General features: G+C 41.7%; 1 protein-coding gene across 1 annotated transcript in view; it reads left to right on the forward strand.

Moving 5' to 3' along the window:
* The window catches only part of LOC143891408 (phosphoribosylformylglycinamidine synthase), a 41,289-nt gene that overhangs the window by 22,059 nt on the left and 5,123 nt on the right, over positions 1-14,107 (forward strand). Inside the window, exon 6 of the mRNA XM_077395982.1 lies at positions 2,085-2,216. Coding sequence (XP_077252097.1) covers positions 2,085-2,216 — 132 coding nt within the window. The remainder of the gene's footprint in view (positions 1-2,084; positions 2,217-14,107) is intronic.

Here is a 14,107-nt window from a genome sequence, read left to right on the forward strand (position 1 = left end):
TCTCCATCGAAACCCGAAATTTCGGTCATTTCGGTCGAAAATTAAAACCTTGAGCATAAGTAATCAGGAAGCTGTGGTTCTAGAGGGGTTTTTTAATGATAACAAACCTTCCTGCCCAGGTCACATGCTAGACCATATGATCTTCTGTAGGATTTTTCAAGATGCAGCGATTTTACTTCCAGGGGACATCAATGTTTCCAAGTTTCACCAATTTGCCCTGTATAAATTGAATATGATTCTAGTGTTGGTTTTTTAAGTCAAGGAGTCAAGGAGTCGATTCCAGCTTGAACAGATGCAGAGGTTCAAGGCTATCCATATCCATCCTCAATATTCTGAGGCTAACTTGATTACTAAGGATTTATCCAACTATGAGGTCATTATGGGGGACCTTTTAAGACTTAGGGTTCATGTCTCTTAGACCGTTCTCTCTCTTTGCTGCTTCTACTTTCTCTTTCGAATATTGCCTATTATTAAGTTCCAATGACTTCTTGAATACATCTGTTTCTGTATCAGAAGTTTTAAAGTTATTGCCTCTTCTTGACTTGAGTTGAATTAGTATCAAATTTTTTCGAGGATTCTTTAGAGATTTGTAACATTAGGTTAATCACTGAAATACTGGCAGCAAATTATGCCCAAAATTAGCTATATCATCGTCTCTTTCGGAAATATCTGAAATGAAGTCTGTCATATGCACCACTTACTAGTGAGCAAGGTGTTAAATGTTGGTTATTTTTTTGGTTTCGGCTGAAATCATGTAAAATTTGTAAAAAAATTTTGGTGGAAATTTTTAAAATTTTGGTAGAAATCTTGTAAATTTCGAATTTCCATCGACAATGTATATTTCAGCCAAAATTTCTGATTTCGGCCGATGATAGTGAGAAACTGAATAACCCAGGTTGTAATCGAAGACTACAAGGATATGGGCTCCTGGAAAATCTTGGAGCAAGCTTTTTCTCAGTTGAGAGTATAACTGCTTTTGAGATAAAGATCCCTCAAAGCTATAGAGTGTTTTCCTGTGCAAAATAAGTACGAAAAACAGTCCACCTTTTTAGTGCTGCCCTCTTTTTTATTTTTAAAAATTTGAGATTGAACTTTTCAGCAGGATCAGGGCCACATTTTGCTAACCAAATAATGTTCCTGACAACTGCTTGGTGGGTAACAAAGTCTCTTATGCTTTATGGAGGCTAACAATTTTTGCTTCCTTAGATGTGTTCTAAAGGACAGAAGTAGTTTCAAGTCCATGTAATCACGGTATGGATCATACTGATGTCATCAGGGCTGTTCTCTTTTTATAATTGATAAGGCATCTGTTGTTAGGTCCGGTGGGGAGTTGACCTCTAATTTGATTGGGAATTGGCATACCTTGGACATAGATTTCCATCCATTTATTCGCCTTGTTTCTTGTTCCATTCACTTACAGTTGCTCTCTTGGTTTTCATGAGGTGCTGGGGACCAATTTGGTCTTGATTGCTTTCGTTATGTACATGCATGTGTCCTACATCTCATGTGAAAGCAAGTCTAAGTGAGGAGTTAGATGATGTAATCTTGGGCGCCATGTTTCTTCTGGTTTATTGGGTGTGATGGGTTTGCATCAGTGCAGGAGGCTACTAGGAAGAGCTTTATGGTTCTTTGCCCTTATTTCAGTACCCAATTATTAGAGCAGGAGGATACCTTTAGGTTATTCACTTGTTCATATTTATCTTCTCTATTATGAACGATCATGGATATAATCAATAGGGGGCTTTATGAGTGTAACCTTTTTCTTTACTATAAACATTGTCCTCTCGTTCATATCCGTGTTAGAGGCCATGAACTCTCAAACTCTAGCAGAATGAGGTGAAGGAATACAGGTTTCTATGATTTTCCTCACAGATTTTGGATAAAATTTGATTGCTTCTTTTAAACTCTTCTGTTTATGTGTTTAGTAGTTGGTTACCTTTTAGATTTCTAAGAATTTTCTCTGGTGATCTAGACGAAATTCAAAAAAGATAACTTCTGTAACTTGCATCCAATAGGAGTCACTTATCGCTCTTTCCATTATTGTTACATCTAATCCTTGATAAGTTTGTAATTTGTGCATGCAGCCTGAAATGGAGATGGTGGCTCGAGGTCTTCAGAAACATCTAACCATAGAGCGAAGGGAACACCTGTTGAAGCTGTTTGGGGGAGTATGTGGTGCTGGGAGTCAAAGATCTGCAGCAGAAGCCCTTGGTCTGGTATGCAAGCTCTCCTTATTAGAACATCTCACCTTCCAACCCAGTTATTGATACATGATGAATGATTTGATACATTGTGGCAATTTCTTACCTGGAGAAACTACGAGTAGTTAGATGCCTTCTAGAAATCTAACCGCAAAAGTCCAAATTGCCATAGAACTAAACCAACATGATTTTTTAATTGGCAACAGATATACTGATTCCTGGATAGTATGAGTCCAATATACACAATGCCGCACTGATGCCGATACTCCATGCTTTATCCTTGCTTTTGTTTGTTGAATTAACCATCATGCATCGAATATATGGCATCCTTTCAAATTAATTATCATGTTTATTATTTGTTAATATTTCACGTTTGCATTTTAAACTCGTGTGTCTTGAAGATGTCATAACTTTCTAATATAAATCTAGTTGGGTTTTCAAATCAACATATTATGTCGTGTCATATCACATGGTATGAAATATCCATATCTTATCTGTCATAATTTTGAATTATGCCAAGTTGTATCTCTGCTCCCTTTATTTGTGTCCTTGTCCATTTTGGATGTCGCAACAGCTAAAAATACAGTTTAAAAAGCTCAAGTCTTAGTTGCTGAGTTTGACTGTCAAGTTGATGGCTGTGGTCGAGCCTTTACTTCTTTCAGCTGTTAACTTACCAACTTCTCCAAAAGCTTAAGCTGTTGGAGAAAGGCGTTATTTATCGTTTATACTTTAACACTCCCCCGCACGTGTGGCCCTCTTGGCAAACACGTGGCACATGTGGTCCCACTTTGGGCCGACCATCGCATGTGGATTTTTGCTATCTAGGAGGTTTGAACTCGAAACCTTTGGCTTTGATACCATGTTAACTTACCAACTTCTCCAAAAGCTTAAGCTGTTTGAGAAAGGCGTTATTTTTCTTTTATACTTTAACATCAGCAAATATAAAAAAAATGTTAAATGTATATTATTTACCGATTGCATCCTAGGATTTTTCTTGAATGCTGGTAAATTTTATTAGAGAAAAAAAGGACCGACATGGTCAATACAAGGTGAAAGGGCAGCAAGCAAGTTAACGAAACAGAAAAACACAATAGAATCAATGAGGGAGGAGGTCAAAGAGTTCAAGATTAGCTCGACCCGTTCCTAATTTGGCTAATCAGTCCGCCTCATTGTTGGCTGATCTCTTGACATGATGGAAGGAAATCCAAAAGCCTTCTAGCTAACATTGGATCTCCTCAAAATAATTAGCAAACCTCCAAGGGTGTGGACTTCTCTTCGTCAGCCTCCTAATGACGTTTGGGATTCTTCCTCCACTATTAGCCGGTCCAAATCTCCTCTCTATGTACCTTATGCCTTGCAAAACTGCCTTGACTTCTGCTTCATTAGTATCCATGATCCCAATAGGTCTAAGAATGACCACTTGGTTGAGCCCAACTCATCCTTGAGAAGGCCTCCTATACCTGCTGGGCCAGGGTTTCCAAAACTATATCCATCAAAATTCAACTTTACCATTTCTCGGTTCAGAGCTCTCCACCCAAGAAGAAACCACTCCCACTTGTCCCTACTACTACACATCTCTCTCCAGCTTCGTCTAAGATCCGTGCATTAAATGAATTTGATGCTCGGAATAACTTTCGCCCAAGAAAATGACCAAAGAGGTAGTCTTCACATATAGGAAGGGCTTTTACTGAATTTTTGAATGTATTGCGTTTCTCTCCTTTCATAAAACACAAATTGTTGTCAACAACACCAACCTTGTTAGGGTCCTCCCTCTTGAAGGCCAAGAGCCCAAGTTGCATAAGACTAGTTATCAAGCATATCAGAGAGACTAAGAAGGAACACCCAGTCGATCCCAAACTTTCTCATGATACGGCCCCATGTCACTAGAAACCCTACAGTGAATGAACAAGTGATCTACAATTTCCCCTGCTTCTAAGCATAGGGGGCAATGGTCCACAATCAACTCCTTCAGGCTTCTCAAGTGGTCAATCATTAAAATCCTGTCCTAGCACATGGTCCAACCAAACATGCAGACTCGAGGTGGTGCAAGGATGTTCCAAACCCTATGCAAGTTCGTAGTAGAGGAGCTAGGAATGAAATGGAGTTGAAAAGGACTTGACACTGAGCTTTATATATGAGTCTCAGATCTAAACCCTTTTGTCTGTCTGTCTTCTTGATGTAAACTGGCCTTAGAAGCAGGAATCTTCCCTCATGGGTGCTGCTCCCGCCCTGAGCCGTGATTCGGCGCTCCTTAGGGGAAGGCACTTCCAAGGAGCGCGACCTTGTGATGCTCCCACCCTGATGAGCGTGACCCTGTGACGCTCCCAACCTATTGGCCCCCTCAATCTATGCTGGTATCATCGACATCCGGTGCACCAAACTCTTCCAACTCTTCAAAGTACTTCATTGAAGCAAGCATAAAGGCGTCTTCAAAAGGCACAAGGTAAGATAGGAACTCCACAAATGCTTTTATGACGCTCCCAACCTTAGACTCTTCTACACCCCACCCCCCCTTCTCTCGTGCTTCTAGCAGCCGACTCCGGAGTTCCCATAAACAAAGCTACATGTTCAAGCTTTTTGTCAAAAAATTGCACTCTTTTTTCTTTTTTTGAAAGATGACATTTATTAATAGTAAAAGATGACATCCATGGGACAAGATGTCCCACAAAAACAGTCGTTACTAATTACATCTATTTAGTTTCAAAACATGTTAACTCGCTCACTCACTTCCGCTTCGAAGACTGTGACGATGGACATCGACTCCAGTGTTATGCCTTGTTTGGCCAATTGATCTGCCATTTCATTGGCTGATCTTATCCTGTGTTCAATTTTGGGGCTGATCAATTGAACCAAGTCACGGATTTCCGCAATATAGTTTTGGATCCTCCAAGGGCCTTTTGTGTTCTACGTGGCCCACACAATTGTGTTTGATGAATCCCCTTCAATAATGAGTGGCCCTGAATTATTTGCAGAATACCATTTCAGGCCAGAGAGGAGTGCCCTTACCTCGGCCAAGTTAGCATCACAGACTCCTACCGGGCCTGAATAGGTCATCACTTTCTTCCCATTAGCATCCTGAATAACGCCGCCAATTCCGGCCCTACCCGGATTCTCAATCGAGACCATCAAAATTTAACTTCATCCATCCTACCGGCGGTGCCTTCCATTTAGGACAAAGTTTTTCCACCACCTTCTTTTCCAAGATGACAGCCTTCCAATTTTTCAGAATATCGCCAATTCCATATGCAATTCCCCTCCTTTCTTTGACCAACAAGATGAGTTCAATTTTAATTTCTAATTCGATCCGCTCCAATCTTTTTTCCTTCTCATTGAAAATCGGTTATTGCATTCCTTCCATATATGTTCCATGAGATTATGTAAGGCATTAGTTTCCACATGTCCTGACCAGTTTCGCCGAAAGATCCCTCAGTCCAGTGCTATAGTTCCCTTGTAATATTTCTCGAAAAGACCCAGGTTACGCCAAATGTTTTATCATAGAAGTTCATACCTGGAAAGAGAAAGGGCAGTGAAGAAGCAGTTGGTCCAAAGTCTCCTCTAATTGATTACATAGGACACACCAACTCGCCAATAATATTTTCCTTCTCTTCAGGCAAATGCCTGCATCCTTGGTGGGGCTAGGCTCCTCCAAATATTTGCTTTCCGCAATGATTTTTTTGCAGCCATTTTTGAGTGCAGAGAAGAAAGTCTTCGCCGAGAAGCCTCCTTGGGGTTCAGGCATCCAAACCCTTTCATCTTCTTCATATTGCGAGCAATAGCAAGAGTTTAAAAGATTAAGGAGTGAATCAAACTCACCTATGTCTTCATCCTTGAGGTTCCTCTTCTGACGGATATCCCAAAAACACATTGCCTGTCCTGCGTTCTTTTTCATGTAGTCGGAGATTTTTGAGCCCCCTGTCTATGGCAAGTCTAGACAGATTTGAATATGCATGCCTCAACGAAATATCGCCCTCCCATAAGTCCTCCCAAAAGCCTACTCCGTTTCCTTTACCAACGTGAAGTCTAATATGAGGCTGAAAATCGTCCCTTGTCGAACATACAGATTTTCAAGCACCAACCTTCTTCCTGCTACCGGGTTATTTGCATTCCATTCACCCCACTCTCTTCCATACTTCTCACCGATGAGTTTATGCCAGAGAGCGTCCTTTTCTTCTGCATAACGCCACATCCACTTGCCAAGTAGTGACTTGTTGCGTAATTTAATCTTACCGATTCCCAAACCGCCATGCTTCTTCAATTTGCTAACCTTCTTCCAATTCATCAAGTGCTTGAGCTTCTTTGTCTGTCCATCCCCTTACCAAAGGAAATCCCGCTGTAATTTTTCAATCCTTTGGGCAACTTTTGCAAGGATTTTGAATGAGGACATGAAGTAGACTGGTATATTTGCAAGAGCGGCCTTTATGAGTGTGATTCTTCCTCCAAGTTATAAGTATTTTTTCTTCCATGTAGCAAGCTTCCTTTTGATTCGCTCTACCACCGGGTCCCATTATGATATTGAAGGAAGACCATAGCCCAATGGAGGCCCCAATTAGGTAATCGGTAGTTCACTCTCGTCGCATCGAATCATATCTGCATACTTCCTCACCTTGTGATGTTCCCCAATCCCCATTAATACCCGCGATAACGCATTTGTAGAAGTTGATTTTCAACCCAATAATGATTTCGAACCAGCGAAAGATTCTTTTCACAGAGAGATAGGAATCACAATGTACTTTAAAAAAAAAGATTCTTTTCACATTAACTACTGATTCTTCGACGTCTTCAATGAAAAGAAGGGTATCATCAGCGAACTGTAGGCGGCTCACAGTGTCAGAATTTTGACTAGGCTTAAAACCTTTTAAGTAACCCTTCTGTTCCGCTTTCGAGATCATTAAACTTAGAGCCTCCACAACCATGATGAATAAGTTTGGTGAGAGTGGGTCTCCCTGTCTCAACCTGATTCTTTCACATTAACTATCGATTCTTCGACATCTTCAATGACAAGAAGGGTATCGTCAGCGAACTGTAGGTGGCTCACAGTGTCAGAATTTTAACTAGGCTTCAAACCCTTGAAGTAACCCTTCTGCTTCGCTTTCGATATCATTAAACTTAGAGCCTCCACAACCATGATGAATAAGTATGGTGATAGTGGGTCTTGATAATAAAAAGTATGGTGATAGTGGGTCTCCCTGTCTCAACCCTCTTGTGCTTCGAAAATATCCCTTCTCAGTTCCATTGACAATGACAGAGAAAGAGGCTGACGATATACAAGAACTCATCCATTTCCTCCATCGGTGAACGAAACCCATCTTCTCCTGTATGAAATCCAAAACTTCCCAGTCTACATGATCGTATGCGTTCTCGATATCAACCTTCAATAACAGTCTGCTCTTTCCATTTCTCTTAATAGTATCCAAGACTTCATTGGCAATGAAAATTCCATCCAGGATCTGTCTATTATCTACAAATGTGCCCTGATGCTTTGATATAACATCTCCCATAACCGTTTTCAATCTTCTTGCCAAGATTTTCGAAATAATTTTCGAGACACTGAGTAAGACTAATTGGTCTGAAGTCCTTGAGACCTATGATACCTTCTTTTTTTTTTTCGGAATCAGAGTGATGAGAATGTCGTGTTGGACTCCCTGTTCAATTCATAATATTCCTCTACACACGCCATGACATCTTCCTTGAGAATTCCCCAATAATTATGGTAAAAAGCCATCGGAAACCCGTCCGGACCTGGCGCTTTATCCTTTTGCGTGGAGAAAATTGCAGCTTCAACCTCTTCCACCGTGAACCTCCTTTTTAAATAGCTCCATTGTGACTGAGAGATCGAGCGAAATTGTAGTCCATCCATCTTAGGCCTCTATTCGTACTCCTTACTGTAAAGTTTGGAGAAATACCCAACAACCAGATTTTCGATATTTTCGCTGTCCTCTACCAAACGTTCACATTCCATAAGGCAATTTATGGTATTAACTCTTTTCCGCACATTAGCCATACGATGGAAAAATTTAGAGTTGTGATCACCTTCCTTTAACCATGTAGTGCCCTCGATTTCTGGCGCCATCGGATCTCCTCCCGTCGCAGTATTTCTTCCCTCCTCTCCAGGTCTTGTAAAGAAGCGTTTATCTCCTCTTTACGAAATCTATTAGCCTCCTCCTCTGATTTTTGCCACTCTGATTTTTGCTTTGAGTGAATTCAATTTCTTACATAGGATAAATCCATGCCATCCTCCCAAATCTCGTTCCACCAAGTTTTAATTTTTTCCTCAAATTTTGGAATTTCGCATAGATCCAGATAGAATTTGAACGGCCTGGGTCCACCTGTAAACTTCGAGATCTCCAGGAGAATTGGGTTGTGGTCAGATGTAGGTTTCGACTGTGCTCTTTGGTAAATCTTCGGGAAAAACACTTCCCGTTCCTTTGAGATTAGTATTTGGTCTATTCAACTCATTATTAGGTTCTCCCTGTTGTTAGACCATGTGTACCTTGCACCCTCCAAAGGCAACTCAATTAACTGTCCATCGAGGATGAAGTTGGATAGGTTCTGCATGCTGGTGGTGATCCGTCCCGATGAGTTATTCTCTGAAGGAAATCGATAGTATTGTAATCACCCCTCACAATCCATGGTCCTTGCCGTCGTGCCCTTATTTCGCGTAATTCAGACCACAATGCATCTCTATCCCTTGCCCTGGCCGGTCCATATACAATCGTTAGCTGCCATTTTTCATTCCAATTACCTGAAGAGAAAGGGATAGTGATGGAAAATTGTCTTATACACACATCCTCCATCTTGAAGAAATTGTCTTTCCATATGACAATAATCCCTCCTGCTGATCCAATAGCCTCTTTCGCCACACAATTCTGATGATTTCTGCCCATAACTTATTGATTGTTGTTTCCGTAACTTCCATAATCTTTGACTCAATGATAGCGACCGTATCCAGTTTTTTACTCTGAATCAAGTCCTTCACCGCCCGCCTCTTCTTCGTTGTTCCCAGTCCCCTAATATTCCAGAATCCCATCTTCGTATCGACCATTTTTTTTCCCCTAAAAAAGATCCATCCGCTAGCTAATGCAGGCCGCAGACTTCCCTACTCCCTTTCTCGTTTGCATTTTAATTTTCTTCTTGCTCACCTCGTGATCATCAATGTCATCCAAAATGTTCCAGGTTGCCTTCTCATTTTCAACATATGAAATCCCCAAGTCTTCACCCAATTTAACCATTTGATCTCTCTCATGTTGAGAGATATCTGTATCCGGATTATTTGAGCCGCTGGTTTTGGATAATGCTAGTCTAATCTTTTCTTCTACTTCCATCTCCATAGAATCCTTAGGAGATCCCATGTCTTGCTTCCTCCCTTCCATTCCTGAGAGTGATTGATTATCATTTATCATCATCCCCATTTCTCAAGTTCTGATCGAATTGGGTCTCTTTGATACGATTAACAGATTCGGATACCTCCTCCTTCTCGTGCTCATCCTCCACCGGATTGTGATTTACCAGGTTGACCATAGGTGTGTTTTGCACTTATTGCTTCATAACCCCCACCATCACTTGACTTTTCCCTCGATGTTTATGTTCGTTGTTCCGCCATATTGTTGTTCGTCTTCCGCCACTTAAGTTTCAGGAACTCCTGTAAAATCTCCTCCCGTCTCGTTGATTCTACAGGTTGTATGTGCCTGCGATTGATGCTAACGTATTGATTAAAAGCTTTTGTGATAACCTCCTTCCATAGATCTTCAATCAACTTACTATATTGTCTTTTGATAGTGGGGTCAAGTTCAATGGCCGGTTTATTCTTAGTATTTCTATAACCCTTCCTACTGTAACTTGCAGTAGCAAGTGTTAATCTTCTTTTGAACTGGTTCTCCGTAGGTGATTTAGATATCGTACCACTTCTGATTCCCAGTCTTCGGTATCCATAGCGCATGAAGGGTACGTGTCTCGCATGCGTGTGTTTGCTTTGCTCCCCCATGGTGGGCACCTGTTCCCATCTACACCGTTCATGACACCGCTTGAGCCTCCATCCGGACGATGATTAACATTAGAGAGATACTTGTCAGCACCCTCTTCCTTATTTTTGACATGTAGAACACCAGCTGTTCCAATTGTAGGCCTTTGCGTACGTGCACCCCCCATCCACCAATTTTCACCATGTAAACCCCCAGCTGTTTGGCAATTTTTGTTTAGCCTTATCTTTCCAAAAGACTCCTCCATTTGACTGATGCCACGCTTCCAGGTTATCTGTTGCTCACTTCCTTTCTTTGAAGTTTCTGCCAAGTCCCGCCCTTTCTTTCCTAAAAGCTCCTTCATCTGATCAAACCCATGTGTCCAGGTTAGCTGTCAATCACTTCCATTTTTGAAATTCAAATGAGCTTCTGGTTTTAGATCATCCACCCTCTTCAATTGATCTAAGATAATCCCTTTACCTTTACCTTCATTTTTTGTGTGTCGGATTCCTTTCCTCTACTCAGACCGTTAGATTTGTAAAGCGTCTCATCCGACGTCTGAGATGTCGTCTTACACAATGATCTCCCAAAACAGGGAAGATCTTCAATCTGCAACTTTACTGGCCCTTGCTCCGATCAACGATGATTGTAAGTCGTGTTCTCCGAGAACTTTGCTACACCTTTCCGCCTTTCTCCGTCAGAGTCATTCTCCTCTAAAGAATAGTGGTTTTGACTGTGATTTACCTCCTTCGCCTCCAATTTCAGTTCGTCCACATATTCCCTGACCACCCCTATAGAATACCATCTCTTCTCCACACACATTCGGACATATGAACGCAAGAACTGCCATTCTGTTGTGAACACCTTCGCCGATGCATACTCCATGCAGAAACCATGGCCACCTTCCAATTTGGTCTCTATTACCGACCCAAAAATACCACCGAGGGCTTCAATCGTAGATGAAGCCCATGCGTGTAGGGGGATTCCGTAAAATCGAATCCAGATGGCTTTAGCTCCCGTTTGATAAGCCGGATTCCAAGGGCCGAGTGACAATAAGCAGTTTCAAAAAGCTTGAGCACCTTTCTTGAAAATAGCCACCGCCTGTGACTCCGATTCAAAACCGAATAGTACCTCCTTCGCATTAAGAGAGAAGAACTTCGGTAGTGAGGGTAAGTCCCAAAACCACTTAGCTCATTCCCATACTTCATCCGACAACCATTTTTCCAGCATAATACACCCTATTAAGCAGGTTTTGAGAAGTTGGTTTCGGTCTTCCACCTCCTTGTCGGTAATCACCACCTTCAGTATGTTTCCCTCGTCCTGTATCTCAATGTGGCCATACTCCGGCCAAAACTGGTTTGCTGGATCTTGAGTTTTCACTGATTTCGCCCCACCCTTATGATTCTCTGGTTTGTTGTCGTTCCATATTCGACATTTAACCCTTCGGCTGAAATTATGATACCCAAAGTCTTTACATATTCAGTCTCCCTGCAGAACGCTGGCTTTGTTCCGGGAGAAGGGATCTTGTCTCTTTGAGTATTTACTCCTTGTCTCGTTTCATTTATCCTTCTACTTCTATCGGGCCACGGTTCATCAACACCTTTCTGCCTCCGAAACGCCATCCTTCAACCTACAGATAAAAAGGATCTTGCAACAGCTTATGAGGAAGAGGGAAGGGAGGAGAAGAAATCCATTTCTGTCAAAACCCTAAATTGAACCAAGGCGCGAGAGGAAGAGGGGAGGGAGGAGAAGAAATGCATTTCAGTTGAAACCCTAGATTGAACTAGGAAGAGAGGAAGAGGGGAGGGAGGAGAAGAAATGCATTTAAGTCAAAACCCTAGCTTGAACCGGTCGAAATCCTAGTTTTCTTTTTCAGCTGGTTTTTGTTAGATAAATGCTGTTATAAATGCACCTAGGATGACGTGGCTTCAATGGTGCCGCCCTTGTAGCCCTTTTCTAGAAGGGCTCCTGTCAAAAATTGCCCTCCGAAGTTCATCTTCTGCGAGATCTGGCCCCTCTCCACTCCACAGTCTTGAACCCAATCTTCCTTATTAGTAGCTACCTTATAAATGTCAGAGAATCTTTTCATTAAGGGCATCTGTAAATGCCGACTATCTTTCCATAACCTTATTCTATTCCCTTTATAAACCCATTCCTTCATAGAATATTACCTTCTGCTATAAAATGTCTTTCCACACTATCAACCCATTGCCTCTATACTTATCGTCTGATATCCAGCTACCCTGCCTTGCTCCATTCTTTCTTTCGATTACCATAGCCCATAACTGATTCCTTTCCTCGCCGAACCTCCACAGTTATTTACCAAGCAATGCTTTGTTCTTGAGTCTCAAATTTCCGATGCCTAATCCTCATTTTTATCGGTTTACACACCTCTCCCCAACTAACTAGGTGAAACTTTCTCTTCTCCTCTAAGCCGCCGCAAAGGAAGCTTCTTTGAATTTGCTCAAGATGCTTAACCACACTTACCTGACATCCGAAGAGAGGAATAGTAGACTGGTATATTAGCTAACACTGTCTTAATAAAGGTTATCCTGCCCCCAAGAGAAACAAGATTTTGCTTCCACAGCAACAATCTTTTTTCCACCATCTTTACTACCGGGTCCTATGCCCTCGATTTAGGTCTTCCTTCACAAAGGGGAAGCCTCATGTAAGTGGTCGGAAACTGCTCCATCGTACATCCAAGAAGAACCACTAGTTTATCTCTCTCAGAGTTTTCTAGATGAATCCCCATTCGATTTAGATTTCCGAAATTTAGATCTTTGCCCAGTCAGCCCAATCACTACCTCATAACATCACAAGACCGCTTTTAGTTTGAGCATTTTGTCTTTGAAGTGTCATCAACAAATTCTATGTGAGACATCCACTCCCGGATTCCCAAGCCCTCAATCAAACCACACATTCGACTCTTTACAAGCATTCTACGTAGAGTCTTAGCCACCACTAGAGAAAGAAAGGGGGAGAGAGGATCGCCCTGTCTTATGACCTCGAGATGATTTAGAGAACTCTTTTGTGGACCTATTCGCCAGAAATGAAAACCAAGCCGAAGAAATACATCTCATCAGCTAAGCGCACCATCAAATACCAAAACCCATCCAGTCCAAGAGGCAGTCCAAACAATACCATTCCATTGTATTCTTTTTACATGTCTAATTTGCACAACATTGCTTTTCTGCCACTTCTGGCATACATAGTACTCAGATTGCTTCATTTGCTATGAAGGCACCATCCAAAATCTGCCTCCTTTTATAAAAGTCAACCTGGTTCTAGGAATGACATAGTGCAAGGGCTTTTTCAATCTGGCTGCCAGGACTTTGGATAATATCTTGTAGATACTCCCCAACCATGCTTATCTTAGAAATCTGCATTCTTAGAAGCCTCTTTAATCTTAATGCAAAAAAGTGGTGCCAATGGTTTTGTCCAAAGCAAGAGCCTCATAGAATACTTTGGGAAAAGCGCACAAATCAACTTTCAAATCTTCCCAGCAAAATCTTCAGAAACCAGCATTTGAGTGAGATGAGAAGAGGTCTGATGGGTATAAGGGAATACTTCGGAAAACGTCCGGTAAGCCCACCGGACATCGTTTACCCAGGAAGCTGGCTATACGGTTTTTGAAGCTTTGCAGTGGCTAGAGATCGACAGAGATTGCTGTAGGAGAAACCTAATTATGTTGGACAATGGCTGTAGCTCACCATCTCCCCTGTCAAAGCCAAGCAGCCCAATTGAACAGGACTCACTTACAGGAAGCAGAGGTAAAAGGTTACCAGAATTTCTTCCGAATCGCAGAAGACAAGCAGGAAATTGGTCTGAAAATCATTCAGTCAATTGGACATGCGGAACCTGCAAAGATTATAATTACGGTATGCTCAATAGATGCCGCAAGTGTTCAAAATATAGAGATGAGGAGCTGGAAAAGGAAGAAAGAGATAGATC

This window comes from Tasmannia lanceolata, unplaced genomic scaffold (genome assembly GCF_043159265.1).
Source record: "Tasmannia lanceolata isolate RefF3 unplaced genomic scaffold, GAP_Taslan_0.1 ptg000013l, whole genome shotgun sequence".
In the NCBI taxonomy this organism is placed as follows: domain Eukaryota; kingdom Viridiplantae; phylum Streptophyta; class Magnoliopsida; order Canellales; family Winteraceae; genus Tasmannia; species Tasmannia lanceolata.